The 27,662-nt window shown below is 39.4% G+C and overlaps 2 protein-coding genes and 1 long non-coding RNA gene across 5 annotated transcripts in view; 2 read left to right on the top strand and 1 right to left on the bottom strand.

Moving 5' to 3' along the window:
• LOC309642742 overlaps positions 1 to 27,662 on the bottom strand; it is a 335,590-nt gene that overhangs the window by 141,068 nt on the left and 166,860 nt on the right. The window lies entirely within an intron of this gene.
• HKDC1 (hexokinase domain containing 1) overlaps positions 1 to 27,662 on the top strand; it is a 265,615-nt gene that overhangs the window by 178,267 nt on the left and 59,686 nt on the right. The window lies entirely within an intron of this gene.
• On the top strand, positions 454 to 27,662 carry SUPV3L1 (Suv3 like RNA helicase). Of its 3 annotated transcripts, none has more exons than XM_082424455.1 (15): positions 454 to 4,067; positions 9,584 to 9,661; positions 10,047 to 10,154; positions 11,277 to 11,391; positions 12,548 to 12,716; positions 14,512 to 14,623; positions 16,675 to 16,752; positions 18,050 to 18,141; positions 19,120 to 19,300; positions 19,837 to 19,930; positions 20,670 to 20,889; positions 23,272 to 23,352; positions 23,708 to 23,884; positions 26,378 to 26,526; positions 27,185 to 27,662. In XM_082424455.1, exons 1-15 carry the CDS (start codon positions 3,794 to 3,796, stop codon positions 27,618 to 27,620), a joined length of 2,364 nt encoding a protein of 787 aa, XP_082280581.1. In that variant the 5' UTR covers positions 454 to 3,793; the 3' UTR covers positions 27,621 to 27,662. The 3 variants fall into 3 exon arrangements, with proteins under 3 accessions (XP_082280581.1, XP_082280582.1, XP_082280583.1); XM_082424456.1 differs by lacking the exon at positions 454 to 4,067 and adding an exon at positions 4,128 to 4,641; XM_082424457.1 differs by lacking the exons at positions 454 to 4,067; positions 9,584 to 9,661; positions 10,047 to 10,154; positions 12,548 to 12,716.

The following is a 27,662-nucleotide window of genomic DNA, read 5'->3' as shown; positions in this document are numbered from 1 at the left end:
TTAAAAAATAAAAATTTGAACTCAGTATTTGGTGAACTGTAAAAAGTTGGCCAGTTAATTAGAAATGAACTGAAAAAGAAATTTGTGTCTTTAATAAAGAGTACAATATCTAATCCAGTGGTTCTCAACCCTGGCTGCACATTCAAATCACTTTAGGAGTTTTTAAAAATAATCATGCCAGGTCCTATCCAGGCCAATAAAATCAGAATTTCAGGGGCCCGGACATCAGCATTTAAAAACTACCCCAGATTGGCGCTTCCCTGGTGGCGCAATAGTTAAGAATCCGCCTGCCAATGCAGGGGACACAGGTTCGAGCCCTGGTCTGGGAAGATCCCACGTGCTGCAGAGCAACTAAGCCCACGTGCCACAATTACTGAGCCCACGTGCCACAACTACTGAAAACCGAGTGCCTAGAGCCTGTGCTCCGCAACAAGAGAAGCCACTGAAATGAGAAATGAGAAGCCCCGTACCGCAACAAGGAGTGGCCCCCGCTCTCTGCAACTAGAGAAGGCCTGTGCACAGCAACGAAGATCCAAAGCAGCCAAAAATAAATTTATTTAAAAAATAAAAACTACCCAGGATTGAGAACCACTGTTCAAACCATTTAATTAGTTATTTCTCTCGCTGGTGAAGAGAGAAATAACTATTTCATTGTTTTGAATTGTTAGGGAGGAAAAACTTTACCCACTTTTGTGTTTGAGAGCCTACTAATTAAACTGACAGATTAGCAAAAGAAAAGACAGTTCTAATCGAGTTAGAGGAAGTTCACAAAAGTGTGACTTAACGGGGTGGTTAGAATTTGGGGCTTATATATCATCTTGCTAGGGGAAAGGGGGTTAAGTACGCTTATAAATGACTTAGAGGAAGTTGTGGGGAGAAAGAGCACTAATGGGAAAGCAAATGAAAGATAAAACGATCCTTAGGAAAATAGATGGTAGATATATGATAGTTCTGTAACGAAAGTCTGTTTAGGTGTCGATTTCTCGCTGTCTCTGGTGATGAGTTTATCTTCCCTGGTTGCTCCCTGTGAGGGGATTTATGGCAATGGAGTTCTTTTGGGAGGCTCTGCTATTAGGCAGACAGAGGATTTCAGGAACTCCAATGCCTTCTACTAAAAATTTTATGCCCCAGTGGCATGTTCTGGACCCCTTCAATGTGGATCAAGTAGTTGGAATACTCAATTCTAATTACCATGTGAGTCAGTAAAGTCTTAAATTGTTCCTTTTATATTCAGCTAAATCTGTTGAACACACATACAGGCACTCTCCAGGGGGTTTATACTAGCCTGGATTGAAATGTAACACATTTTACAGTTTCAAATCAAAGATAATAGTGAGGAAAATGTGCACTCTTAAATATGACAGATCCCTTTTTAGGCTTGGGATCTTCTATGAGCATAGTTCTTATGTCTCTCCCCTATTTAAAATCTTTCAGTGACTCGATTCCAGGGAAAGCTTAAATTCCCTATTACAAAACACCTTCAGCTCCAGTTATGCCAGACTCCTTGGAGAATGCTTGCCCTTGTGCCGGCGCTTCACTTAAATTCTTGTAAGACTCTCCAGGCCACTCTTGTCTGACACCATCTCCTTCTCTAAGTCAAAGAGATGTCCCTTTGTTGTGCTGCCAAGGCATGCTGTGCACACCTCCAGGACTGTTTACCACACTTCTAGAAGACTTTTTAATTGTATGGACTTAATAAGCCTCTTGAGGGCTCAGCCTGTTTTGTTTTGGTATACTTTGTGCTTATCACATAATACATTCAATATCTGAATAAATGGATGAAGCTTATTTTCCTAGTGCTTATAAAATTAAAGGTGTCCTCCTTTAGAAAAAAAAATGTGTCTAAATGTAATAAAATTACGGATAAGAACTGTTATGCAACTTACTATTAGAATAAAGAAAATAGACTAGGCTCTCTAGGAGTCTTATCAGGCTGGGGAGAGAAAGCAAGACAGCAAAGCAGGACCATGTGGACACTATCTACAAGTTCTACAAATGCATTTGATAGTTGCTCCCTCCCTAGGTCTGGGGAAACTGGACCAGATAATCTCTAAGACCCCTTTCCTGCTCTATTACTCCATGATTCTAAGGGATAAACAATTTGTTATCCAGATCATGATAAGCTTACATTAGAAAAATACTCTAGAAATGTCAAATTACAGAATTTGTAGGCAAGATGTGAGGGGGAGAAATCTACTAGAATGTGCTTTTGAGAAAACTTATAAACCAGGTTTTGTTAATAGCAAAGGCAAAGAAGAGAGAACTTAGTTTATTCCCTACTGCCAAGGATATCTTTACTTCTCCCACTTCCTTTCCCTGTCTCCCATTTATTTCTCTATTTATGCATTCATTCAGCATTTTCCTGAGTATTTCCTTAGTGCTATTTTATTGCCCTACCCTGAAGGAACTATAACCCAGAGCAGTGGTTCTCAAAGTGTGGTTCCGCAGACCAGCAGGGTCAACATCACCTGGAAACATGTTATAAATTCGTACTCTTGGGCCCCACGCTTGACCCTATGAATCAGAAACTCCAGGAGTAGGGCCCCAACAACTTTAACAAACTTTCCAGATGATTCTGATGCACCCTGAAGTTTGAGTACTACTACTCTAGAAACACAATTATGATACAGTTTTAGTGCTTTGATAGCAGTTGTACTAGGCACCCAATGTATTCAGAGGTATGTAGGTGAGAAACGATGACATAACAACTGGCCTGTAGTTCTGGCATGAATAGTTCTTTGAACTCTCATTAGCCTAAGAATAATAAACATTTTCATTACTTAACGTTAACCGTTCGTATGACCAAAACCAGATCAAAAACTCTTGAGGGCAAACGGCCGTCTACTTGAATCCCTGATGTTTAAAAAGTATTCGGTGAATCAAAGGCACAATAGCAAATTGTTACTGAAATCTTATTTGACATACAATATTACAGATCATATGCCGTGCTCCTTCAAGTTGCAAGACCTTAATGTTTTAAGTATAATAAGAGATATGGAAAAACCAACGGCATATCTTGAATTTAAGATGTTGCAACCTCAAATGAAACAGTATCCAACTAATGCAAAAGAAATTAAACTTTGCCCCGAGTACAGGGAACATATTTTTGCTACGCGGCTGTGACATATCAGCTGCTAGGATGATGTATACAAACTGCTCATATTAAAGTATAAGTACCTACACACGTCATACAAGGAGTTTACCTAAGAACTTGTAGAACAAAATTCCTTAACAACGGTCCTGAAGGGCAGATCAAGTTATGTTCTCTAACGCCTTCTATCAGGAAACGAAAGTTAATAGTCTAAGGAACTTTTGGGAAATGCTCTTCAAAGCTTCGAGTCCGCAAGCCACGCTGGCGCCACAACCTAGAGAGTTGCGCCTCCACCAGTCGCACCCACCCGGCTTGGCCGCACTGCCCACGTGCTTCCGAACACTTACCCGCAGGGCCAGCTTGCGTCATGTGACACACCTCGCAGGCCCCGCATCTCATCTGTGACATCCCCAAAGGTGCCAGATTATTTTTTTAAAGAAAGCTGGCTCCGATCTCCAATAAAAGAGAGAGAGAGGACAAGGATTTACAAGCACTTATCTTTTGTGATTTTCGCTTCTAAGCTTTTCCTCTCCTTTACGAGCAATCTTCCGGCACTCCTTTTTCCTTATTGATCGGGCGTCTTCCTGGGCAGCTCCGCTGTTCTGGGTCTTTGCGGGCTGTAGGCACTGGCGCTGTGCGTCACTGTCCGCCGCCGTGTCCGCAGGCTGCTCCAGCCAGCCTCTTCTCGAGCCTGCGGTCTCAATGTCCTTCCCCCGGTGTGCCCTGCTGTGGGCTCGGCTTCCCCCGGGGCGCCAGCCTGGCCCCCGGGCAGCCGTCTGCTCTGCCCTTCGCGCCCACACTGGGCCCTTTCCTGGGACTCTGGGGCGCGTTCCTGCCGTTGCCTGCGCCTCTTCTTCTGCCTCAGGAGGCTCCAAAGCTCCGAACACGTCCTTGTTCGTGCCGCTGACTGTGAAACCGCAGGGCCGCAGCGCGGACGGCGATGTCGGGGCCGAGCTAACCCGCCCTCTGGACAAGAGTGAGTGCAGGAGCTGGCGAGGGCGGCGCGGGTGGTGTTGCAGGGCCCGCGAAGAAGCTTACCCCCAGCACCCCCCCCCCCCGCCCTTCCCCTGGAGACCCGAGGTCCCCTCGAGCGTTGTCATCGTGCCTGTCAGTGTCTGCCTCCCTTATTGGCGTGTGAGCCCCTCACGGCTTGGGACTGTGTCTGATTGATCCTTTGATGTGCTGCCCCAGAAATGGCCTTCTCCCTTTCACTGTTGTCCTGTGAATGGTTTAAGCCCTCTTGTGATGGGACGATTCACCTTTTTTGAGTCGTTAGGTGGACGACTGATTTCCAGCGTACTCTTTCTCCTCCCCCGCTACCCAGAACTATTGCTCCGAGAAGGGACAAGGGAGTGAGGCATTGAAAAGCCAGAGGAAGATTTCTTTCAGGAGTTTTTGTCATTGACTGGGTACCTACGCAAACCAGACACTGTGTTAGGCTGTATGGTGGTTGCCAAGAGGAACCAGACTCACATCCAGATCTCTTCTGCTCCAGAAACTTACAGTCTCGTGGGGAGGAAGGACCTATGGATGACCAACTGTACTACAAGGTAGAACATGATCAGGGTGTGCGCACCAAAGGTGGTAGGTTCCCTGGTCATCCGGGGCTCCAGAGGGAAAGGAATAGCTTAGCATCAGCAAGTGGCAAGATCTAATCCTATTGCTCCCCTGCGAAACATTGTTTAATGTTTTTCCATTGTTCCCAGTTTAAAAGGGTCTTCAATCCCTGCCTGATCTGGCGTGGGTACCTGTTGGAGAAGCACTGTTGCGCGCCACTCTCTTTGTTTCAGTCAAACTGATGAAATGTGCACTGTGCTCCAGGGCTTTTACACATGATACTCCCTCTGCCTAGAATACCTCTGTAATTCCATTTTCTTCTTCTTTTTCTAAGAATAACAATGGCTAATACTCAGTGTTTGCTAGAGATAGGTACTGTTTTAAGCAAGTGACCCATTTAATCTTTACAGTAACTCTTATGAAGTAGACAGTCTTTACCACTGACAGATATTTATCTAGTCACACAGTAGCACATACATAATATTTATATATTATGTAAACATATATGTAATATATATATTTTTTCTGGTTGATTGTAACACATACATATACGTATATAAGTATATGTATATATATTATATGTATATATGTATTTTTTTCTGGTTGATTGTAACACATTTAGCCATGTGAACACGATTGACTACAAGTAGAAAGATGGTGCATATTTGTGATAGTTATTACAGCACTTAAGTGACTGGCCCGATTTACAGTTTACTTACCTTTTCTCCATTTCCCAAATGGTAAAATGAGAATAATATTTTCTTTGCTTACATCTCTGGATTGTGAAAGTCATGATAACGTGTTGGGCAAAGCACTTTGAAAAGTGTAAAGGGGTGAACAAATGTAAACTAGTATCACTTGTAAACATTTGCTATTTGAAAAATGGAGTTACCCTGCAGTAGAATCTGTGATGTGTGGAAACTGGGAAAACTATTCCCCTAGGAGCCCAAATAATCTATCCCAACTATATAGCATAGGTTGATGTGAGGATTTAACAAAATACGTATTTTGGGGTTATCGTATAAATAAAGGTTCTAAGCCTCTCTTTCTTTAGGGTGTAAAATAGCTGGTGTAAAATTCCTTGGATGTATTTTTACTCATGATCAGCTGGTCCCACCAGATTAGTGTTTTGAAATCTTTTGGGCACTGTTACAAATTTTTAAGTGTTTGGAAGTTCTAACAATGAAGTGCAGCTACCTTTGATGGCAGAGTGGCCCTCCCCTTTCTTGGACAGCTGACTAAGCTGGAAGTTTTGGGTGATCTCAAATGGAACAGTGAAGGAGGAAGGTAGCACCCAGGCACTGAGGTAAGCTAGGTGAGCCCTGGCTGACCATGGGTGATTGATGCACCTCACATGATCTCTTTCTAATTTTTGATTGATCACTGGTATGTTTACAGGATGTGACAACAACAAATAATATTCATGGTGAATTTTATTAGCAGTTGTGACTCCTAGGGAAGGTATCAGATTAATTGAGACAGGTTGTGGTAGTTTCCTCATAGATGCTAGTAGTGGTAGATGGGTAGATGCAGATTGGAACTTGGATTCGTAGGGTTGAAGCCACTCAGCTCCATATTAGTGAAGTGAACTGGAGTCAGAGTTTTGGGGGAAGCTTGCTTGTCAAAACACCTGGATTGGTATGTTCTGGCAAATCATTCATGAAGTACAGAATTACGGTGTAATGCTAAGGGGGTCAAGATTATGGAGACAGTTTCTGCATAGGGTATTAGGCGACACTTTTCTGACCAGAGCACAGCTAGCTTGCTTCCTGGATGAGAATCATGCTGTTGATTACAAGGGGAACCTTAAGAAAGAACAGAAGCCTAACGAAGTCATTGTAATTTGATGTAGGTGTATCAGGTACAGATATATTTGAGGGTGTAGGGAATAGTCCTCTCTCACAGCCATCACCTGAGAGAGATGCAGAAGGGTCGGAGGCATTTGGCCTAATGCAGCTGTCTGCTGCAATAGGGGCAGTTTCAGTAAATCTAGTACTAGTTTTTATAATTCCCTTTGTGATGATACAAAAGGTTCATCATGAGTTCAGCCACTACTAGAACAGTATTTCAGTACTTCTTCATATTCAACAAGAGTGGTAATACTAGTTGTAATATTAAAGGGGTGGAAACTAAATGCCACTACTAGGTGGTCTTTGGTACAGTCTCTTCAGGATTGATTCTCCCTTTCCTTTTTGGATCCTAGAGATGTTCTGATATATTCTGATCACTTCTCTCCACCTGTGTTTCCACTGTGACTTTGGCATTTCCAATTCTGTTTTGAAGAGGTTGAGTTTTGTACCTTTCCACCTGCTTCTCCAACCCTCGAGTGATCATAGAACTTTGATGTATTAAGAAATGGGCTTCTAGTTAATTACTGATAAGTACAGTGGAACAAGCGAATTAAAACGTTTTAACAAAATGGGTAAATCATAAGGTTTAAGCAGTCCCAACCATTAGTAGTAGCTACTTTGTTCTTCATCGAGATGTACGTGGAGTGAGTAAAGTGGATCATTTCTGTGTAAAGACTCATGTGAGGTACATTTACATTTTAGAAGAGAACCTGTTATTAAATCCCAAACTCCCATTGTAGGAAGCTGGAAGAAAGCTATTAACTGGTTAAAAGTTGTAGTACTGAGTCATTTCTACTGTGGCTGAAATCTAGAGAGTCTCCTTTAATCACCGTTAATTTCAATGAGAAATAACTGTGATCCCCAAATCAGGTCATTCTGTTAAGAACAATGAGACAGGGACTTTCCTGGTGGTGCAGTGGTTAAGAACCTGCCTGCCAATGCAGGGGACACGGGTTCGAGCCCTGGTCTGGAAAGATCCCACATGCTGCGGAGCAGCTAAGCCCGTGTGCCATGACTACTGAGCCTGTGCTCTAGAGCCCGCGAGCTACAACTGCTGAGCCCGTGTGCCACAACTCCTGAAGCCTGCGCACCTAGAGCCCATGCTCTGCAACAAGAGAAGCCACCACAGTGAGAAGCCTGCGCACCGCAACGAAGAGTAGCCCCCGCTAGCCACAACTAGAGAAAGCCCGTGTGCAGCAATGAAGACCCAATGCAGCCATAAATAAATAAATAAATAATTTTTAAAAAGAACAATGAGACAGTTAAGGCTTAATTTTTATGAAAAACAAAACTATGTTTCCATATACTTCTGTAGTAGATTAAGTTTTCTTCAGTGCTATTTCCATTGTGTTAATGTTTTTGCAGTTATCTTTTAAATTTTAGATAAAAGAAAGTATTGATACAGAGAAACTTCACTTTTAGTATGTGGGTAGTATTCATTTTTTAAAACAGCTGTACAATATGATTTACATATCATAAAGTTTATCCATTTAAAGTGTAATTAAATGGTGTATTTGCAGGGTTGTGAAACTATCACCATAATCTAATTTTAGAACATTTTCATCACCCCCAAAAGAAATCCCATACCCAGAAACAGTGACTCCCCATTCCCCTAGCCCCCAGTCCCCTCTGCCCAGCCAGTGGCAACCACTAATCCACATTCTCTTTCTGTTTGGACCTTTCATATAAATAGTATACAGTACGTGGGCCTTCCTGACTAGTTTCTTTCACTTAGCATGAGAAAGTTCATATTACTGAAGCATTTTAAATTGAGTGAAGTATCATAATTCTTGCATAACACTGGAGTATTAGTTACAGAAAATGGATTAATTCTAATAAATGTGATGTCTTCAGTTTGTATTGAGTTTATAGGTCAGCAGAATTTCCCCAAGCAATTGCATGTGCCTTTTTTGTCACTGATTTTTCCACTATTGTAGAGAAACTGTTGCAACTACTGGGTACAAAGTAACAGAGACCCAGAAATACCAGGATAGCTGCCTGTGATAGTAGATGTATTTGTATGCATCTTACATTTAGTTGTGGGAAAACCTAATGGCTAAACCAGCGACTTTGAAATTCCCTCATTCTGTAAAACAAAGTTTTGATAGTGAGATGCTTTATTCAGGCTTAATTTCTTCAGTGAGTGTTGTGTGTGTGTTGTGGTTGGATGAAAATGCAGGCCACCTGGCCTTTCTGTGTTTCATGAGCAAAGACTGTATCAGTTTTAGCCTGCCTTCCCAGAAATGTAGAGTGTATGGCTGGATTAGTAAAATGTTTATCTCTACAGAATAATGCAGTAGTGTTTTAACGTGTGCACTGTTAATACAATCTCAGCTTGATTAAAGTATTTTCACCTGTAAAATTAGGGACTCATAGTGGCATGTTATTTCAGCAGGTATCTAATTCAACCTCCACTATAGCACAGTAATTTCTCTGCTGTCACCCTTGAAATACAGTCATCTAAGCCTTGCTTGAGTACTTTCAGTGACAAGGAGCTGGCACTTTTGTGAGGCAACCCCTTTTCCCTGTTCTAATTATTAGGAAGTTCTTGTATAAATTACACTGAAATCTGTTTCCTTCACTTCCCACTGACTTTAGTTATGCCATCTAGAACAAAATATGTATAATCTGTTCTCCCTAAAATCATCTTCAAGCTAAAGATCATCCCTGGCTCCTTTAGTCATTCACATGAAAGCATAATGATCTGGCCCTCACAGTATTGGTTATCTTTCTAGATACCTTTAGCTGCTCACTATTTGATGTTCAGAATGGTTGTAAGTAAACAAAACAGAACATGGTTATCTAAAAGTGGTCTGATGGAGGCTAGGGGTGATGCTAATCCTGTAGCACCTTGCTTAGTCTTCTGCAGTATTACAGGAATATTGCATTGTTTGACTTTATACTTTTTCTAGACACTATTAAACTACAAAGAGTTTGTGATCAACTAAAACCTTCAAGTTCTTGCAACACTCAGTAGACTGCTACTTTGAGTGTTATGACTTCAGGTTTCTTTTGCTCTTTGGGCATTTCTCTATCTGGAAAACAAATGTTAAACATATGTTAAATTTTTATATCTTTCTTCCAGATGAAGTAAAGAAGATCTTAGATAAGTTTTACAAGAGAAAAGAAATTCAGAAACTGAGTGCTGATTATGGACTCGATGGTAAGGCTAATAAGATTTCCATTAGAGACATTACTGCTTAGATTACAGCTTTGTCATTATTGTGTGGGACCTAGTGTGGCCTGGACATACGTATTAATACATAGTTGTCATCTAGAGAATGTCCCTGACTTTTGCTTCTCTCCAGGCAGGAGCTTGGCAGGATGCACCTGGGGAGCCAGACACACGGCAGGGGAGCTGTGTGTTCAGCTTTCCTTCATGCTCTACTAGAATATCAGTTTTAGCCCAGATCATAACAAGCCAGCTGTACTACAAGAAAAGAAAAAGACACTTTGAGGAGTTAGGTGTGATGTGTATATGTATTTTTTAAAATGAGAAATTAAATGAAAACTAAATCCTACCTATTTTGATTTTGTGTTTCCCACAGCTCGTCTCTTCCACCAAGCTTTCATAAGCTTTAGAAATTATATCATGCAGTCTCATTCCCTGGATGTGGACATTCACATTATTTTGAATGATATTTGCTTCAGTGCAGGCAAGTGTTTAGAGACTTTTTAAAATCCTGTTGAGCATACTTTCTGTTTCTTCCTATGTTTATTTCTCTAGTTAGGGCTTATTTGCTTTAGAATAAGCCCTGTTAATATCCTCTGTAAATAATTCAGTGCTTTCATAGGAGGCCTTCTAGGTCCTTTTGCTTTTATAGTGGGTCCCTGAACTGGTTATTAAATCACCCGTATGTCTTAGGCTGGAGGAAGACTGGGGTCTTGATCTGTCATTATCTGCTATTCACTATGTAGTAATATAGGCTACAGTGAAATAAACTCTTACACAGGACAGAATTAATACATAACAGATTCCATCTGTTTCTGCCACTGGCTTGTTTCTCCCTCATATTAGGACAAAGCTCTTGCTATAAAAGAAAAAAATGTAGGAACATCATTATTTTGTTCCCATAGGCAGTTTGGCTTTGGTTATATTTTTATGTATTTGACTATTAGACTTTTGCCCTGGGCCAGGCACTGAGGTAGAACCTGGACACAAAGCAGAATTGGACACAGCCCCACCCTCATCAGAGCCACTAAGGTGTGGAGACTTCTTGCTGAGGAGTCAATTCACTTTCATGTTTTGTCTCTTAGTGGTCTCTGTAGTTTAAAAAATACTTGCACCTGTATTTCTCTTCAGTAACCACAGGCCTTCTCTCTAATGTATATTCCCAGGTCCTTTGTTTTTTGTTGTTTGTTTGTTTTGGCCGTACCATGCCACTTGCGGATCCTAGTTCCCCAACCAGGGATCGAACCCGGGCCCCCTCGCAATGAGGTGCCGAGTCCTAACCACTGGACTGCCAGGGAATTCCCCCAGGTTCTTTGTTTTTAACTGAACTTTCATCAATGCTGATCTTTACCTGTTTGCATAGAAGAAGTGGAACATGGTTGTTGAAAGCCAATTTTCTGTTTTCCTGGAAAATATAAGTGAAGTAAGGAGGAAAATGTAAGACAAAGCAGGATCTCAGGAAAGGATGGAGTTCCTTGTTTTAGGGTTTTTCTGTTTATTCTGGCGATGTCCCCTTAATTTAGCTCACTAAGAGTAAAGTTCTCATTCAGTTCAGTTATGGGTAACACTTAGATTGCACATATTAATGCAATGTTTTATTTTCCAGCTCACGTGGATGATTTATTTCCATTTTTCTTGAGACATGCAAAACAGATATTTCCTGTGTTGGAATGTAAGGATGATCTACGTAAAATCAGTGACCTAAGAATACCGCCTAACTGGTTAGTTTCTTTATTTGTGGATTTGAAATGTTCAGTTTCTAATCTTGGGAAATTAGTGATCATTATAGATTTTTATTGTATGCTGGATGATAAATCATAAGTTGTCTAGATTGTTTTGTTTTCTCTAGAAAAGTGGGCAGTTTTGGCAGGCAGTTAACTGGTATCTCCCCTTGAATCCTAATCAGGTTTGGTTTAAGGTTTTATTAGGGCAGATCTAGAGTAGCCCTTTAGGGTGTCATCCTTACAATTCTGGTGTGGCCTTTCTGATGTCTCAGCTGAATACGCTATTAATGAGCTCTCCCCACCACCACTGTGGCTGGAACTCCAGCATCTCCTAGCACTTTGCCACCTCTTTGAGACTTTCCACTCAGACTCTTAGCAAGCTGTCCTCTGTTAGGCCCTGCACATGCTCAGCCCAGCCCTTGGCCAAGGACCCAAGGAACTCCCACACAGGCTTCAAGGCACCCCCTCTATTGCGCCCTTTTTTCTCTTTCACACTCTGGCCTTCAAATTCCAGCTGCTTCAGCAGCTTTGAACTTGATCTCTACTGCTCAGCTCAGTGGGACTATTTTACCTTGCTTGGGTTCCACCTCCTTGTGCCCTACCGGGGCACAGCAGGGCTCATCTCAGGTGTTCCTTTCTTTTGGGGCTTGTAGTCCTGCACTGCCTCCTGTCCGTGTCCCCAGGCAGCTGCTGTATATATTTTGTCCAGTTTTGTACTTGTTTATGGTGAGAGGGCAAGTGCTCATGGCCAGAAGCAGAAGACTCAGTCATTTTATTGTATATGCTGAAATTCAGAAGCCTAGGAATATTTATTTATAGGGCATATGTAGAGCTGTGGAAATAACGTGGACAAATCTCTGGAGCTGTTAGCAGTTTAAACTTATTTTAGGTAACTCTTGGGGAAGGGGATTTGTACAGTGGCAAGAATATCCAGTAAATTAATTTGCATTTGGATTTTTTTGTCCCCTAGTTAGTAAATGCTATTCTTGGAAAGCAGTCATTTTAGTGTGGATATGAAACTCATCATTTAATTTTTCAAAGATGCTATTTTATGAATGTTAAGAGGATGTTTCCTTGGAATTTTTTTCATTTAATACCTTTGCCAGGATTTTGAGGTTAATGGAATTAAGCTGTTTACCTACTCATGTTTTAGGTACCCAGAAGCCAGAGCCTTACAGCGGAAGATAATATTCCATTCAGGTCCCACAAACAGTGGAAAGACTTATCATGCAATCCAGAAATACTTGTCAGCAAAATCTGGAGTATATTGTGGCCCTTTAAAATTACTGGCACATGAGATCTTCGAAAAGAGTAATGCTGCTGTTAGTATATTACCAAATATTCTCTCTTTTTCTTGTTAATTTGGGGGAGAGTAGAGTGAAGGGGGTAGAGGGGGATGTAGTAATTTACTGTTAACAAAAAGTGCCATATTGCATTGCATCTAACAAGCCATCAAGTGTAAGATGTACTGTTATTTTATGTAAAACTGAGAAAGAAGATGATGCTGCCGACTGAATTCTGACATGCCATCCATTGTTAAGAGGTATCCTGGTTTCAGAGATACTAAAATGTGAAAAAAACGTGTGTATTAGAATGAGTGAAATACAATATTACAGAATATTTCACATATACAGAGAAATGCAGGGAATAACATTTAGATAACCTGAGTCCACTACCCAGCTCCCATCAGATTCTAATATTTTGCCATACTTTTTTTTTTTTAAACTTTTTTTAAGAAATAAAATATTATTGGGGAATTCCCTGGCGGTCCAGTGGTTAGGACTCGGTGCTTTCACTGCAGAGGGCCCGGGTTCAATCCCTGGTCAGGGAACTAAGATCCTGTAAGCCATGTGGCACAGCCAAAAAAAAGAAAAAGAAAATATTGATATAGAGGAAATGCCCTCTGAACCCCTTCTTTGTCTCCTCAGAGTTACCCACCTACTCTGTTGTATTCCATTTACCTTTTTTTAAGATTAGACCTTTGATGCTGTGAACTAGAACTAACGATAAAGACTGAGAAAAGGACTGAATGCCCTGTGGTCTGAGGCATCATTTCAGTAAAGGGGCCACATTTTAGTTCATTATTTTATTATGACTTTATAATGAAAGATCAACCCGTTTTGGTAGGTGATTTGCATTCTCTTTTATTATGTTCTGAATAATTTGTGTAATTTGCATACATAATGCCTCCTTATTCATAAATACTTAAAGTATTTCCACAGAACAAAGACTTTCTTCTACATAGCCTCAGGATATTCATTTAAAGTAGGACATTTAATATCGATAGAATACCATTATTTAATCCACAGTCCATATTCAAATTTTGCCAATTGTACTATAACACTGCCACCACTCCATTTCCCCGTCCGCACCCCCCCACCCTCGCCCTGATCCCAGCATTCTGTTCAGGGTCTCCCCCTGTGTTTTATTGTCATGTCTCTAGTTTCCATTAATCTGGGACAATTCCTCAGTCTTTCTTTGTCTTTCATAACCTTTACATTTTGAAAGACTACAGGTCAGTTGTGTTGTAAATTGTCCCTCAGTTTGGATATGTCTGATGTTTCCTCATCAGTTTCAGGCCACTGTGGAGACCAGCTGTTCCAGTTTGCCTGGACTCTCCCTGATTTAGCACCAAATGTTCTTCATCCTGGGGAACCCCTCAGTCCTGAGTGGACCGGGGTGGTTGGTAACTCAAATACACCATAGCATTGATGTTGGTCCTTCTCAAAGAAATATATTAGGAGGTCTTTATATTCTTAAATTTTATTTATAATATTCTTCTTGAACATAGAAACAATTTCATTTTAATAAACTAAAATGGTACAGAAACTATTGAAATAGTACAAAGGTAAAAAGTGAAACTGCTGCAATTTCTCATGCTTTCGTTACCTGAGAATTAGCTGATTTGAGATGTTTCCAAGTTTACTTAGGTTATATAAGAGAGTGGCTTTTATTTTCTTATTAAAATTTTTTTTACAGGATTGGGAATATTTTGTTTCAACTATTAGACAAATAAATTTGACGTAATGGAGAGAATACTCTATTAAACATCCAAAACTTCTTTTTGCTATTGTTTTCAAGGTGGAAATAATTCCAGTTTTCTTTTTGTCATCTTAGGGTGTGCCATGTGACTTGGTAACAGGTGAAGAACGTGTGACAGTAGAGCCAGATGGGAAACAGGCTGCCCATGTTGCTTGTACTGTTGAGATGTGCAGTGTTACAACTCCTTGTATGTATATACCATTTTAAAAACTGTATGGTTTAGTATTTTTTTATTTTAAAATTCAGATGAACATGTGGAATGTGTTTTTTATTGTGAAAAAAATTTTAAATTGAGACAAAGAAAAGAATAGTACAGCAAATACCCAGGACTTACCACTACTTAAAAATGCCAAACATTCTCTTACGTTTGCTTTTGAATTTCTTTCCCTTTTTCTCTTAAAAGAACTGAAATGTCAATAAGTATGAATTTTCCTTTGTATCACTCCCCAGTTCAATTCCTCTCCCCTCTTTTGATCCAATTGCTATCAAATATTTGGTATATACCTTTCCCTTTTTTTTTTTTTTTTTGGTATCACTGTTATGTATTGCCTATCAATACTGTGGATTGTGTGTTTTAAAACATTTACATGATTATCATATTGCATTATTATTCCACAACTTGCTTTTTATTTTACACGTTTTTAGATCTAGTCTTGTTTACATATATATGTATCATGAATATATATCACATTTATTCATTTAAATTGTTATGTAGTATTCCATATTATGACTAAAATTATTCATTCCTCTATTAAAGAATATTTAGGTTGTTTAAAGTTTTTCACTATTACATATAGTACCACAGAGAACTTCTATTTAAGTACTGTAGTTTTGAAAGTATTTTAAATGAAAATTAACTTTTTTCCTTATTATGTAGGCAATCATTTCTTCATTATAGAAAACATAAAAATAAATGCAAAGAGAAGGAAAAAAAATATTTCCCAATTCCACCCATCCAGAATCAACAAGTGTTAACCCTGTGGTGTATATTTTCTAGATTGTGTTTGTATTGTGTATGCATATACTTACGTGTGCATCATGGGTGTGTATATTAAATAAAATAGGGATTATATATTATGTACTATTTGGTAGCTTTTTTCATTTTAATAATCTTAACTTTCTGAGTAAATGGATAGTTTTCAAAAAAATCCATTTATTCTAAAAGTAATACATTGTAAAAATTAAAATAGCACATATAAATCAAAATTCCTTCTTCTGCCCCCTCTTTTCTAATCTTGTTTGTATACGCTCAGATATGCTAGTAATTTTTAATCTGATGGTTTTTCAGTATAAAATTAGCTTTCTTTTGTTTGTTAAGTGTCATTGTGGGCATATTAAATTTTTCCTTTTTTTAAAATATGCTCCTTGCAAATCCTTGGTATTTTGGGAAGCAAACTAAAATATAATTTATATGACTTAAAAAGAATAAAATAATATGGTTGGAAGCATTTTGGCATTAGAAAATAAAATGAGCCACTATTTTTTTTACCATAATAATAAGCTTTAAAACCCCTAAGAAGGAGCAGAGCTGGAGCTCAGGGAATTACACGTTCTTCTCCGGTTCTCCTCCTGACACCCGTCTGGATTCCTGAGGCGCTTCATTTTACTGCAGGGTTATCTACTCCTTGGTCCCAGGAGCTACTTCAACTGCTGTGTGGATGTGTTCTTATTAGGCAGATTCTCCAGGCTGCCTCTGAGATTGCAGAAAATAGGACAATTGAACCTGTTCAGTTTGGGAGGCAGTGCAGTAGAGATGGTCTGGGTTTGAATTTCACAGTTTTAAATCTTACACTAGGGCCAGTGACTTAACTTCTCTGGGTCTCAGTTTATTCTTCTGTAAAATGTAAATGTAGGGGAATTTCCTGGTGGTCCAGTGGTTAGGAGTCCTCGCTTTCACTGCCGATGACGGCATGGGTTCAATCCCTGGTTGGGGAACTAGGATCCCGCAAGCTGCACGGCGTGGCCAAAGACAATTTTTTTTTAAATTAAAAAAAAAAAAAAGATGAGATTAAAAATTTTAAAAAAGGAAATGTAAGTAATAATGATACTTACCTAATGGATTTGTTGTGAGGATTAAATGAGTTGTAAAGCACTTAGAACAAGCCTGCCAGAAACGAAGCACCTAATAAGTAATGATGATGATTATGGTGGTATTGAAAGCTTGAATTTTGGTATTGTGATTTGTTTATAATACTATTGAAGTAGATTGTCTTGCTCATGATAACTTTTTATTTCAAGATGAAGTGGCCGTGATTGATGAAATTCAAATGATTAAAGATCCAGCCAGAGGATGGGCCTGGACCAGAGCACTACTAGGTTGGTGGTCTTATTGCTATAAAACCTGTGCTTTGTGACATCTGCACTGGGATTTATCTGCATTTATCTGCTTGACATTGCCAAATAGAGCAGCTAGATTCTCTTTTGACACAAATCAAACAAAAACGTCAGCTAAGTGTGAGCTTTAATTTTCTAAATATTGTTCTAATAATGGGAAGTCCATTTTTTCTATGATAAAATTAGCATAATCACTTAATTAAAGTGTTCAAATCTTGCCATATTTACACAACCACTATTAACATTTTGGTGTTTCATGACAGTCTTTTTTCTCATGTGTATGGTGTTTTGTGAATATATAATTTTTATCTTGCTTTTTTTTTCAGTTCTGTTGTTTCATAGACTTTTTTTTCATACCACATATTAATGTTGCATGTTCTCCATTGAAGAACTGTACTACACAGTCGTCCTTTGGTATTTGTGGGATGTTGGTTCCTGGACCCCCACAGATACCAAAATCTGCAGATGCTCAAATCCCTTACAGTTGGATGGCTTCTGCATCCATGAATTCAACCAGACGCGGATTGAATACGTTCAATCCGCGGTTGGTTGAATCTGCAGATGCGAAACCTGTGGATGTGGGATACCAGTTGTAATTTGTCCCAAAGAGTCGAACATTTTTCCCTATGATTAATGATGCAGTAAAAATCTTTGTAGGCGTAACTTTTTATTCATTTTATTACTTCTTTAGGATAGGCTCCTGCAAGTGAGGTCCATAGACATGAATGAACATTTCTCCTGCTTGATATTGGAGTGAATTTTTGATCAGCATGTTGTAGGGCAAGTGTTTTCAAATTTTAAAGCATAGGAACTCTTTGTGTAAACAAAGACTATACACTAAAGCCTGTAATATAAAATAGATGAAAGTGGATATGCTCAGGGGTAAGGAGCTTGGAGTTTCTTCTACCCACCAGCCCCCCAGCCTCTGAGGCACCTCAGTGATTCCATGGAGCCTAATTTGAAAAAGAAAAGTATAGGACTAATGTTCAGTATTAACCATCAAAATGCAGGTTCTAGTTCAGGCTGGCTTCATCCTCTAGTAGACTCAAAACCTTGGCCAAAGCAATTTAAAAACCCCAAGATTTATAAAAGTGGTGATAATTTTTGCCTACTAGAAGGTTTTGTTTTGAGGTTAGAATCATAGAGATAATATGAAAACACTTGGTAAAGTTGTAAAGCAATAGGTAAGCAAACTTAAAGTATTTTTGGTATGTAAAGTATTGCATATTTAATTTTGTATCTTTAAAATTTTAAAAAATGCCAATTTTGCATTTAACAGGACTCTGTGCTGAAGAAATCCATTTGTGTGGAGAATCTGCTGCTATTGACCTGGTTACCGAGCTTATGTACACAACTGGGGAAGATGTGGAGGTACTAGATTATACACTTTGTTCTCAAGGTGGCATAGCAAATAGCCCAGAGTACCCAGGCAGTGGCTTCATAGGCCCCAGATGGTGGCAAAATCAGAACTTGAAAGATTAGCTTCATTTCCTCATAGTTGACTAGATCATACATAGTTGGTTGACCCTCATGAACTAAAGTTCTGACTGCGTGGCTGTCACACCCTAAGTCTCCAAAAGTATAAGGAGATTCCTTATCTTTTCTTGACAAAACCTTTTGGAGTTTAAACAGAACTCTTTAGAATTAAATAAATCAGGAATGTTGGAAGTTGGAGTCTCCAGCAAAAGTTTGTGATTTTCAAAGTCTCAGATGTCAGATATTGGGGACTTTGATATATATCTGATTGGTAGAGATAGTTTATACCGTTTTTCAAATTCCTAGAGTAGGAAGCAACTCATTTCCATTTAATCCTACTTTTTGTTTTCTTTACCAGACTTCTGTAATAAAATGAAGAAATATTTTTAAATTGGTCCATTACTTTAGTTTTGTGCTCAGCTTTCAGGGAGAGATAGTGGAATATAGTGGAAGAAATTCTGGGTTCTAGTCTTGGCTTTGCTGTTATTCACTTTGTGTTTTTAGGCAAATCACAGAAGGCTAGAACTGGAAAAATCCTCATCAGACGTGATCTTTTATTAGACTCTATTTTATTCTTTCATAAAAGGGAAATAATAGTTAATAACCCTTCTGAAATTACCACGTTGCCATAAAAATCAAATATATATGGAAGTGCTTTGAAAATTTATGAAATCCTCTGTAACATTTTGTTAATTTAGTAATACCAGTGAGAATGGATGGTAACATTTATAATATCAAAATAAATGTTTTTCTGTATTTTCTCTTGAAAAAGTTGGAACTTACCAGTTTCTAGCTACTCTTGATTGTTTTTCACAATATTAGAAGAAGCTGAGTTAGGTATGTTATTTTACAATATCATATCGTTTATTGTAGGTTCGAACCTATAAGAGGCTTACCCCCATTTTTGTGCTGGATCACGCATTAGAATCTTTAGACAACCTTCGGCCTGGGGACTGCATTGTCTGTTTTAGCAAGAATGATATTTATTCTGTGAGTCGACAGATTGAAATTCGGGGATTGGAATCAGCTGTTATATATGGCAGTCTCCCACCTGGTAATTATTGGCTTTCATCATGACAAGATATGAAATCTCTTGTTTTTGCCATTTATGTTGCGATATGTCTAGAAAACACAGTAAAAGATATGAATTAAGTTGCTTGGTGTGTAATTTGTTATAGGTCATATAAAATAAATATTTCTCTAGTCACCTTTGTGGTGATAGAAGTATTTTAATTATAGCTCTTGTTACTTGCTATGAATAGACTGTATTTTTAAATGTTGAGCTGATGATTTTCTTACAGAAATGTCCTTAAAATATGAACTTGGTAATATTCTTAAAAGATTACCAGAAATCTATTGATAAGTGTCCTCAGAAATGATAAGAGGATTGTGTTGCTCTTTGTGGGTATACTTAGTGGAATGGAAATAAAGGATAAGTGGCTCCTTGAGAATGTAAAGAAATAAGTTTGAAACAATAAGAGTTTTATCCATAAAAATGGAGAGTAGGAGGTAAGGGTTTCCGAGATATATTTAGTGGGATGTAGTAGAAGATTGAGAATACTGATTTAACATAAACTGTTCCTGTTTTAGGGACCAAACTTGCTCAAGCAAGAAAGTTTAATGACCCTGATGACCCATGCAAAATCCTGGTTGCTACAGATGCAGTCGGCATGGGACTTAATTTGTAAGTAATCTGTTTTTAATAGTCATGGATATTCAGTGGGTTAGATGGAAATGAAAAAACTTACAATTGGCATTAGAATGACCAGACACTTTGGTTGAGGAGAATGGATATTATAGTATAGATCTGAGATTTATCTCGCTCACACCTGTTGAGGGAATAAAATGAAAACATCACATAACACTTGGACTTTTGGGTGCTGCTTCCTACCACTGCTAACCTATTGCATTACCTCACTTTATTTTCAGTGTCTCAGTCAACAAGGGTGTGTGCCTGTTGGGCGTGCAGGGCCAGCCACTATTTTTAGGGGTTAGCAATATTGAGCCTGAGTATGCCTCTCCGGGGAATGAATGCAACTGTACCTTTATGCATGAAAGAACTATTCAAAGCCGTTAACAGCAGTCAATGTTTAAAAGTAGCCTAAGAAGGCTTTATGTGGTTTATTTGTAAAAAAGTTATTTTCTAGAGCCTTACTGAGGTATAATTTACATATTATACGGTTCACCCATTTTAAATGTATAATTTGATGATGATTTTTAGTAAGTGTACACAGTTGTTAAAAAATGCTATCTAAAGGGAAGAAAAAGAATTACCAACAAACCCTTTTACTTTACTTTGTAAACAGTGGGCAATATTGCAAGTAGGCCTAAACTAGAATTAGAGTGAGCATTTCTGTAACGAATCAAATGATGGACGGTTTTTCAGGCAGCAGTCCGTGAGATCATTTGTATTTCCGTTTCAGGAGCATAAGAAGAATTATTTTTTACTCCCTTATGAAGCCCAGTATCAATGAAAAGGGAGAGAAAGAAATAGAACCAATCACCACCTCTCAAGCCTTGCAGATTGCTGGCAGAGCTGGTAGATTCAGTTCAAAATTTAAAGAAGGAGAGGTTACAACAATGAATCGAGAAGACCTCAGTTTATTAAAGGAAATTTTGAATAGGCCTGTGGAGCCTATAAAGGTAAGGTGTAACATAGTAATTGCTACTTCTCTGTGGAGGACAGTCATTCCTTCCTTCACTTACTTTCCAGACTTTTGCCTCAGACACCTGAAAACAAATAAGCAAAAGGAAATTTTGTGCCATGAAAATCATGTCAAGAAAACCCTGCTTTGGGCTTCCCTGGTGGTGCAGTGGTTAAGAATCCGCCTGCCAATGCAGGGGACACGGGTTCGAGCCTTGGTCCGGGAAGATCCCACATGCCGCGGAGCAACTAAGCCCGTGCACCACAACTACTGAACCTGCGCTCTAGAGCCCGCGAGCCACAACTATTGAGCCTGCGTGCCGCAACTACCAAAGCCTACGCGCCTAGAGCCCATGCTCCGCAGCAAGAGAAGCCACCACAATGAGAAGCCCGCGCACCACAGCAAAGAGTAGCCCCCGCTCGCTGCAACTGCAGAAAGCTCGTGCACAGCAACAAGGAACCAACGCAGCCAAAAATAAAAAAAGTAAATAAATAAAAAAATAAAGAAGAGAAAACCCTGCTTTATTGCTTTTGAGAGGCCTAATAGAGACCCCTTGGTTAGAGAATGGTATGCAAGTGAAAGATTCAGATTTTACAAATGTAGCCATAATATAACAAGTTTAGTAAACCTGACTTTCCTTTAGTTCTTCCTATAATCTAGCAGTGGGTGGGGATAGGGGCACGGTTGCTTCAGGTGGGCACACAGCTATGTCAGCGGACTGAAAATTGTGAGAAGCTTGGAAGTAGAAGAAACCTATGTGTGTGGGGCAAAAATAGCATTAAGCTATACAACTTCGAACCAGTAAGGACAGGGTTAAATTTTGCTTAGTGTAGTTAATGAGGCAGAAGTGTACATGTTTTAAACAAACTGTTAACAAATTAAAGTTTGCCTGGAAAATTCACTAATTAAGGCTCATCTGATTTTAGTGACCCCACGTAAAAGGGTATATAAATGAGAGAATGCAAGGAAAAGTTCCTGGAGGAAAGCTGTGGTTGAAGTCATTTCTGTAGCTTTTGTTAAGAGTGCAGCTGAGGGCTTCCCTGGTGGCGCAGTGGTTGAGAATCTGCCTGCCAATGCAGGGCACACGGGTTCGGGCCCTGGTCTGGGAAGATCCCACATGCCGCGGAGCAACTGGGCCCGTGAGCCACGATTGCTGAGCCTGCGTGTCTGGAGCCTGTGCTCCACAACAAAAGAGGCCACGATGGTGAGAGGCCTGCGCACCACAATGAAGAGTGGCCCCCTCTTGCCACAACTAGAGAAAGCCCTCGCACAGAAACGAAGACCCAACACAGCCAAAAATAAATAAATAAATAAATTTAAAACAAAAAAACAAAAAAACAAAAAATGATGCAACTCATTTGAGCAGCTAAAACAATTATTTAAAAAAAAAAAGAGTGCAGCTGAGGGCTTCCCTGGTGGCGCAGTGGTTAAGAATCCGCCTGCCAATGCAGGGGACACGGGTTCAAGCCCTGGTCCGGGAAGATCCCACATGCCACGGAGCAACTAAGCCCGTGCACCACAACTACTGAGCCTGCCCTCTAGAGCCTGCGAGCCACAACTACTGAGCCCACGAGCCACAACTACTGAAGCCTGCACGCCTAGAGCCTGTGCTCCACAACAAGAGAAGCCACTGCAATGAGTAGAAGCCTGCGCACCGCAACGAAGAGTAGCCCCCGCTCGCCACAACTAGAGAAAGCCTGTGCACAGCAACAAAGACCCAACACAGCCATAAATAAATTAATTAATTAATTAAAAAAAAAAAGAGTGCAGCTGATAATGAATCTCCCCCATCTCCCTCCTGTGTAGCTCCTTTCTTGTGTTCATCGTCTTCCTCCCTCCCATGACTCATCTCTCTCTCCTCCTTTCCTCTTTCTTTTTCCCATTCCTTTTCTCTCTTATTTTCTTGCTTATACTTATTGTGGGCAGTTCTTAACATTGTAAATATACAGGTAAAGAGATAGCTGACCTCCAATTTAGACATTTTCTCTTTTATGTATGTATGTCAGTTTTATTGCCCTGGTTAAAGTGATTGGGTTTTCCTTTTTCGTTTTTGTTCAGTGGAGAGAATTGGGACCCCGGAAACTATTTGTGGTACTCTGTCAGGTCATCATAGATTTTAGAAATATAACTAAAATATAAGCAAAAGATTAATTACTCAATGGGTATACTTGGTTAGTTTTACTAAATCATCTCGTCAGCTTTCCCAGTTGGTAATAAATGGCAAAGTATGATGCTTTTCTCTGTTTTACTCAAATTCTTGTCCCTTAACTCATTTGGTAATAGCTTAACCTGAATATAGGACTTATCTTGAAATAACTTAAGAAAACTTATCCTTAAAAAAAAAAAAAATAAGCTTATGGTTGTTTTTTCTTTACTAAAGGCAGCTGGTCTTCATCCAACTGCTGAACAGATTGAAATGTTTGCCTACCATCTCCCTGATACAACGCTTTCTAACCTCATTGTAAGTAGAAACTCTTACATCGCTTTTCTAAAAAGGTCAGTATGTCAGACAGTTACTGGTTAACCTTGTGGACATGAATGGATAGTCTGTTTTTGTGAAGTTGCTGTTTATGAAGTTTATCTTGAAAGCGGAAACTTTCTCTCCAAATCTTTTGGGACTTTTGTCCTGAGGAATTTTCTGAGTATTTCAGGTCGGGAAGGCTATGGGGGAAGTCTGTTAGCTTGAGGAGGCAGTGAATTAAGCAGGCCTTTCTGGAAGTCTGTTAATGGATTAAAGCGATTGTCATTTATAGACTTGAGTACTTTATTCATGCCCAGCTAGGTAGTCCAGTAATTTAATATATTTTTTCCCCCAGGATATTTTTGTAGACTTTTCACAAGTTGATGGGCAGTATTTTGTCTGCAATATGGATGATTTTAAATTTTCTGCAGAGTTGATCCAGCATATTCCATTAAGTCTACGAGTGAGGTATGTTTTCTGCACAGCCCCTATCAACAAGAAGCAGCCTTTTGTCTGTTCTTCATTGTTACAGGTAAGCCTTTATCTTTGTGATATTTTGAGTTGTTTCAGGTTGATGCATTTTCCCCAAACAATAGTTTGTTATTCAAAATAAAGAAATAAGAGAGTACCCTTTAATATGAGATACTGTGTACGAACTTAAATAAAAATGGCTCTTTTTCCTTACAGATAATATTTTGGGGGAAGGAGAAGTCTTGCTTTGTATTTGGGCTTATATGGTAGCCTTTTTGAAGAAGATAAAACAAATAATTAAACAGTTTTTTCGAGGAAAGGGGTCTTTGCCTGATGATATACTTTTTCCTTGTTGGTGTTGGGTAATATGTTTTGGAAGGGAGGTGGCTTTGGGGTCAGTAGTGGCAGTAGTATTCAGTTTTCTTAACTATCAGGCATTGGGCCAGGGATGGCTGTCTTGTGTGAATTTGGTGCCAAGGTTCCAGCCTCTTTTCTTTTAACTCATTTGGGTAGGGATACAAATCTCTAACTTCTGAGCACAAGATTCACCCAAACAGGGGGACTAGGCAAAGGCAGTAGAAGCTGAACTTCCAGTCTCCTGCCGTGTCCTCTCACATCTCTGGGCCCTTGCTCTCCCTCTTGCTTCTGCTTGGAGCGCCCTCCCCACTAAACCCAAAGGTTTCCTCTTCGAATCTTTTCCTGATTCATTGTTGTAGTTTCACTGCCATCTTCTTAATAGCTGTTAGCTTTCTGCATACTAGCTCTCTTCTTATCAAATCTATTTATAAGCTTATGTTTTAAATTACTTTAAAGTTACATAAATAATACATAAGTACTTTTTTTGTGTGAGCAAAATTAAAACATTAGAGAAGGTTAAATTGGGCTACCACCTTCAGTCTCAGTCCTCTGGCATAACTACTATTATCAGCTTTGTGTATCCTTGCAGACCTTTTCCGTTACGTTTGCCTACATACCTGTATGAGTAGAAATTCTAGTTTTTGTTGGGTTAGTGTGCTTTCCCATAAATGTTACAATGAATTAGTCTGTAGCTTGCCTTTTTCTTTTTTCCTTAATGTGTCTCAGAGGTGTTCCGTGTCCAGCTATTTACTGTGTCCAGCTATCACCAGCTCTATGTTTCTTAGAGCTGGCATTTGTGAGAGAGCTAACTAGCATAAGGTTGAAGTTTATGGAACAAAGCCTTAAACTTAAAAAACTGGCCTGGATGGAGCTGGAGCCCATGGCCCTGACCCCATTTACACCATTCTTCAAGCAGCTACCCTAATAAAGCGGAAGCATATTACTAAGGAGTAAGGAGTCTGGAACAGTACAGGTCAATAGTTGTTACGTGTTGTGTTTACAGATTAAAATGTGAAATCTAGAGATATTTCTTTTTTCTTGATCTCCATTATTACTGAAGTATAAAGGAGCTCAATCCCACTGATGGTCTCTGATGGCCCTTAGGAAGTTGTTTTGAAACTGTGTTCCATGGCTCCTGCATGGGCCTCTCTCCCTCCCCGTCTCTGAGCAGCTCCATGCTTAGCTCTTTTACATATTGGGCTTCCATTAGTTGTTTGTGGCCAAAAATATTAAAGCCACTGCCTTTATAAGAGAACTTTTTGGCATGTCCTGCTTATTAGTAAGTTAGCGTGGTCACATTTACATTCTTCATGGCTGTCCTACTTGGCATTCATTAAACCTAGCAGAATGCACCAGACTGAAATTAATAAAATTGTAACATTATTTAACCACAATTATTTGAAAACTGCCCTGCCTCTCTAAAGTATTGACCTTGCTTAGGGTAAGTATTTAGAGATAATTTTCCCTAATTAGGAAATGAACCATTTGAAATCACCTTATCCTTGAAGCTAAAGATTTTAAACTTCTGCTTGATAGTTCTTGCATAGTTTTATTTCTGTCTCCTATAGTATATTGTGATGCATAATAATGCCTAGCATTGTCTGGGAGGCGGCATATCCTCCAAGAGTGTCTTGTGGTTCAAGAAGGAGGTATGGTGGTGTTATGGTAATGAGGAAGCTGAAGCACAGTGGTGACTTGGCCAAAACTATATAACTAGTAAAGAGGCAGTCTCTTTACTAGTTTGATTGACTCATGACCAACCTTGCACAAAGCCACCTCAAAGAGTTTCTTTATAATAAGGGAGGATATTAAAAAATACAAGCTCATATTTGAAGCTATAGGACTATTGCATGAAGGAATGAGAGTCTTCAGGTACTGTCTGCCTGAAACTTAGAACATTAATTGTTCATAAAAGTTAATAGACAGTCCCTGGAAAGCTAGTTCATGTACATATTGTTGCCCTGGTTTTGGAAGAAAGAAGGAAATCATCCCTTTTTAAAAAAAAAATACCTTTATAAGACATTAAATGTTCTCTAAAATACAGAAAAGTATAAAGAAGGAGAGAAATCAGCCTGCCTATTGAGATATAGCCACAGTTAACATTTTGTTGTGCTGTTTTTTTTGTTTTTTTTTTCTGGTCACAGACTGAAGTGAATTCTGATTGTTTTACCAAATTCGTTTCTTCTGTTTCTCTCAGTTTGCCAGGCAGTATAGCAGGAATGAGCCCCTGACCTTCTCATGGTTACGACGATATATTAAATGGCCGTTACTTCCACCTAAGAATATTAAAGACCTCATGGATCTTGAAGCTGTCCATGATGTCTTGGATCTTTACCTGTGGCTAAGGTACCAGTTTTTTTCCTGTATGTGCTCTCATTTTTTAAGTGATAGGGCGAATCAAAGGTTTTATGATGGTCTTCTGCACTTTCAAATTAGGGACATATTTGCAGCGTGCTCTATTTTATGTTTATTGCCCATTAAGGCAGTTGAGCCTGGTTTATACCTATGCCAAAAATGACTTAAGGAGTTCTTACGATTCTAGTTACGATAGGTAGGTGAGAAAGTCCCCTAGATCCTTGTTACGCAAATGGTGATCCCTGGACCAAAAGCCTTGTTATCAACTGGGAGCTTGTTAAAAATAGAGAATAGCAGACCCACCCAAGGCTTAATCAAATTCTGCATTGTAACAGGATCCTGAGGTGACTCATGTATACATCGTGATTTGAGAGGTACTGCTGTAGATCAGTGGTTCTCAAAGGAGGGGCATGTCCCACTAGGGGAGCATATTGGAATCATTTAAGATATGAGCAATGACCGACTCTCATAACAACATCTTCCTTAAGTGTGTTGGCCGAAATAAAGGTTGAGCAAAGGCACTGGACACAGTTTTGCAAAAACAGAATATTTGGAATGAGTCAGTGTCAAGATGTAGTTACTTCATTGAGATTAGTCCAGCGACTGCGGTAAGAGCTGTTCCTATAATGTAATATGTCTTTTTTTCCAGCTACCGGTTTATAGATATGTTTCCAGATGCCAGCCTTGTTCGAGATCTCCAGAAACAATTAGATGGCATTATCCAAGATGGTGTACATAACATCACCAAACTGATTAAAATTTCAGAGGCACATAAACTGCTGAATTTGCAGAACTCATCAGCAGAAAGCCAGTCCCGTTTGTCAGGAACAGTAAAGAGCCAAACTAGAAGGAATCACGGCACCAAAGCTTTAGGGAGTAAAGCTGCTGGACCACTTGGCCCTGGTGCAGGAGAGAAATCCCTTGCTTCCAGATTGGTGCAGCAAGGCCTCCTCACTGCAGACATGCTGAAACAGCTAGAAAAAGAGTGGATGACACAACAAACTGAGCATGGCAAAGGAAGAACAGAATCTGGGACTTCCTCAAAAGGGACAAGAAGAAAGAAGAAGGAACCCGATTCAGATTAGTTTTATTTTTATTTTTGCAAATAAAAATCTATTTTAAAATCC

Source organism: Balaenoptera physalus (assembly GCF_965194825.1).
Source record: "Balaenoptera physalus genome assembly, chromosome: 14".
Lineage (NCBI taxonomy): Eukaryota > Metazoa > Chordata > Mammalia > Artiodactyla > Balaenopteridae > Balaenoptera > Balaenoptera physalus.
Note: the sequence above shows the minus strand (reverse complement) of the source record. Positions and strands in the feature narration are given on the sequence as shown.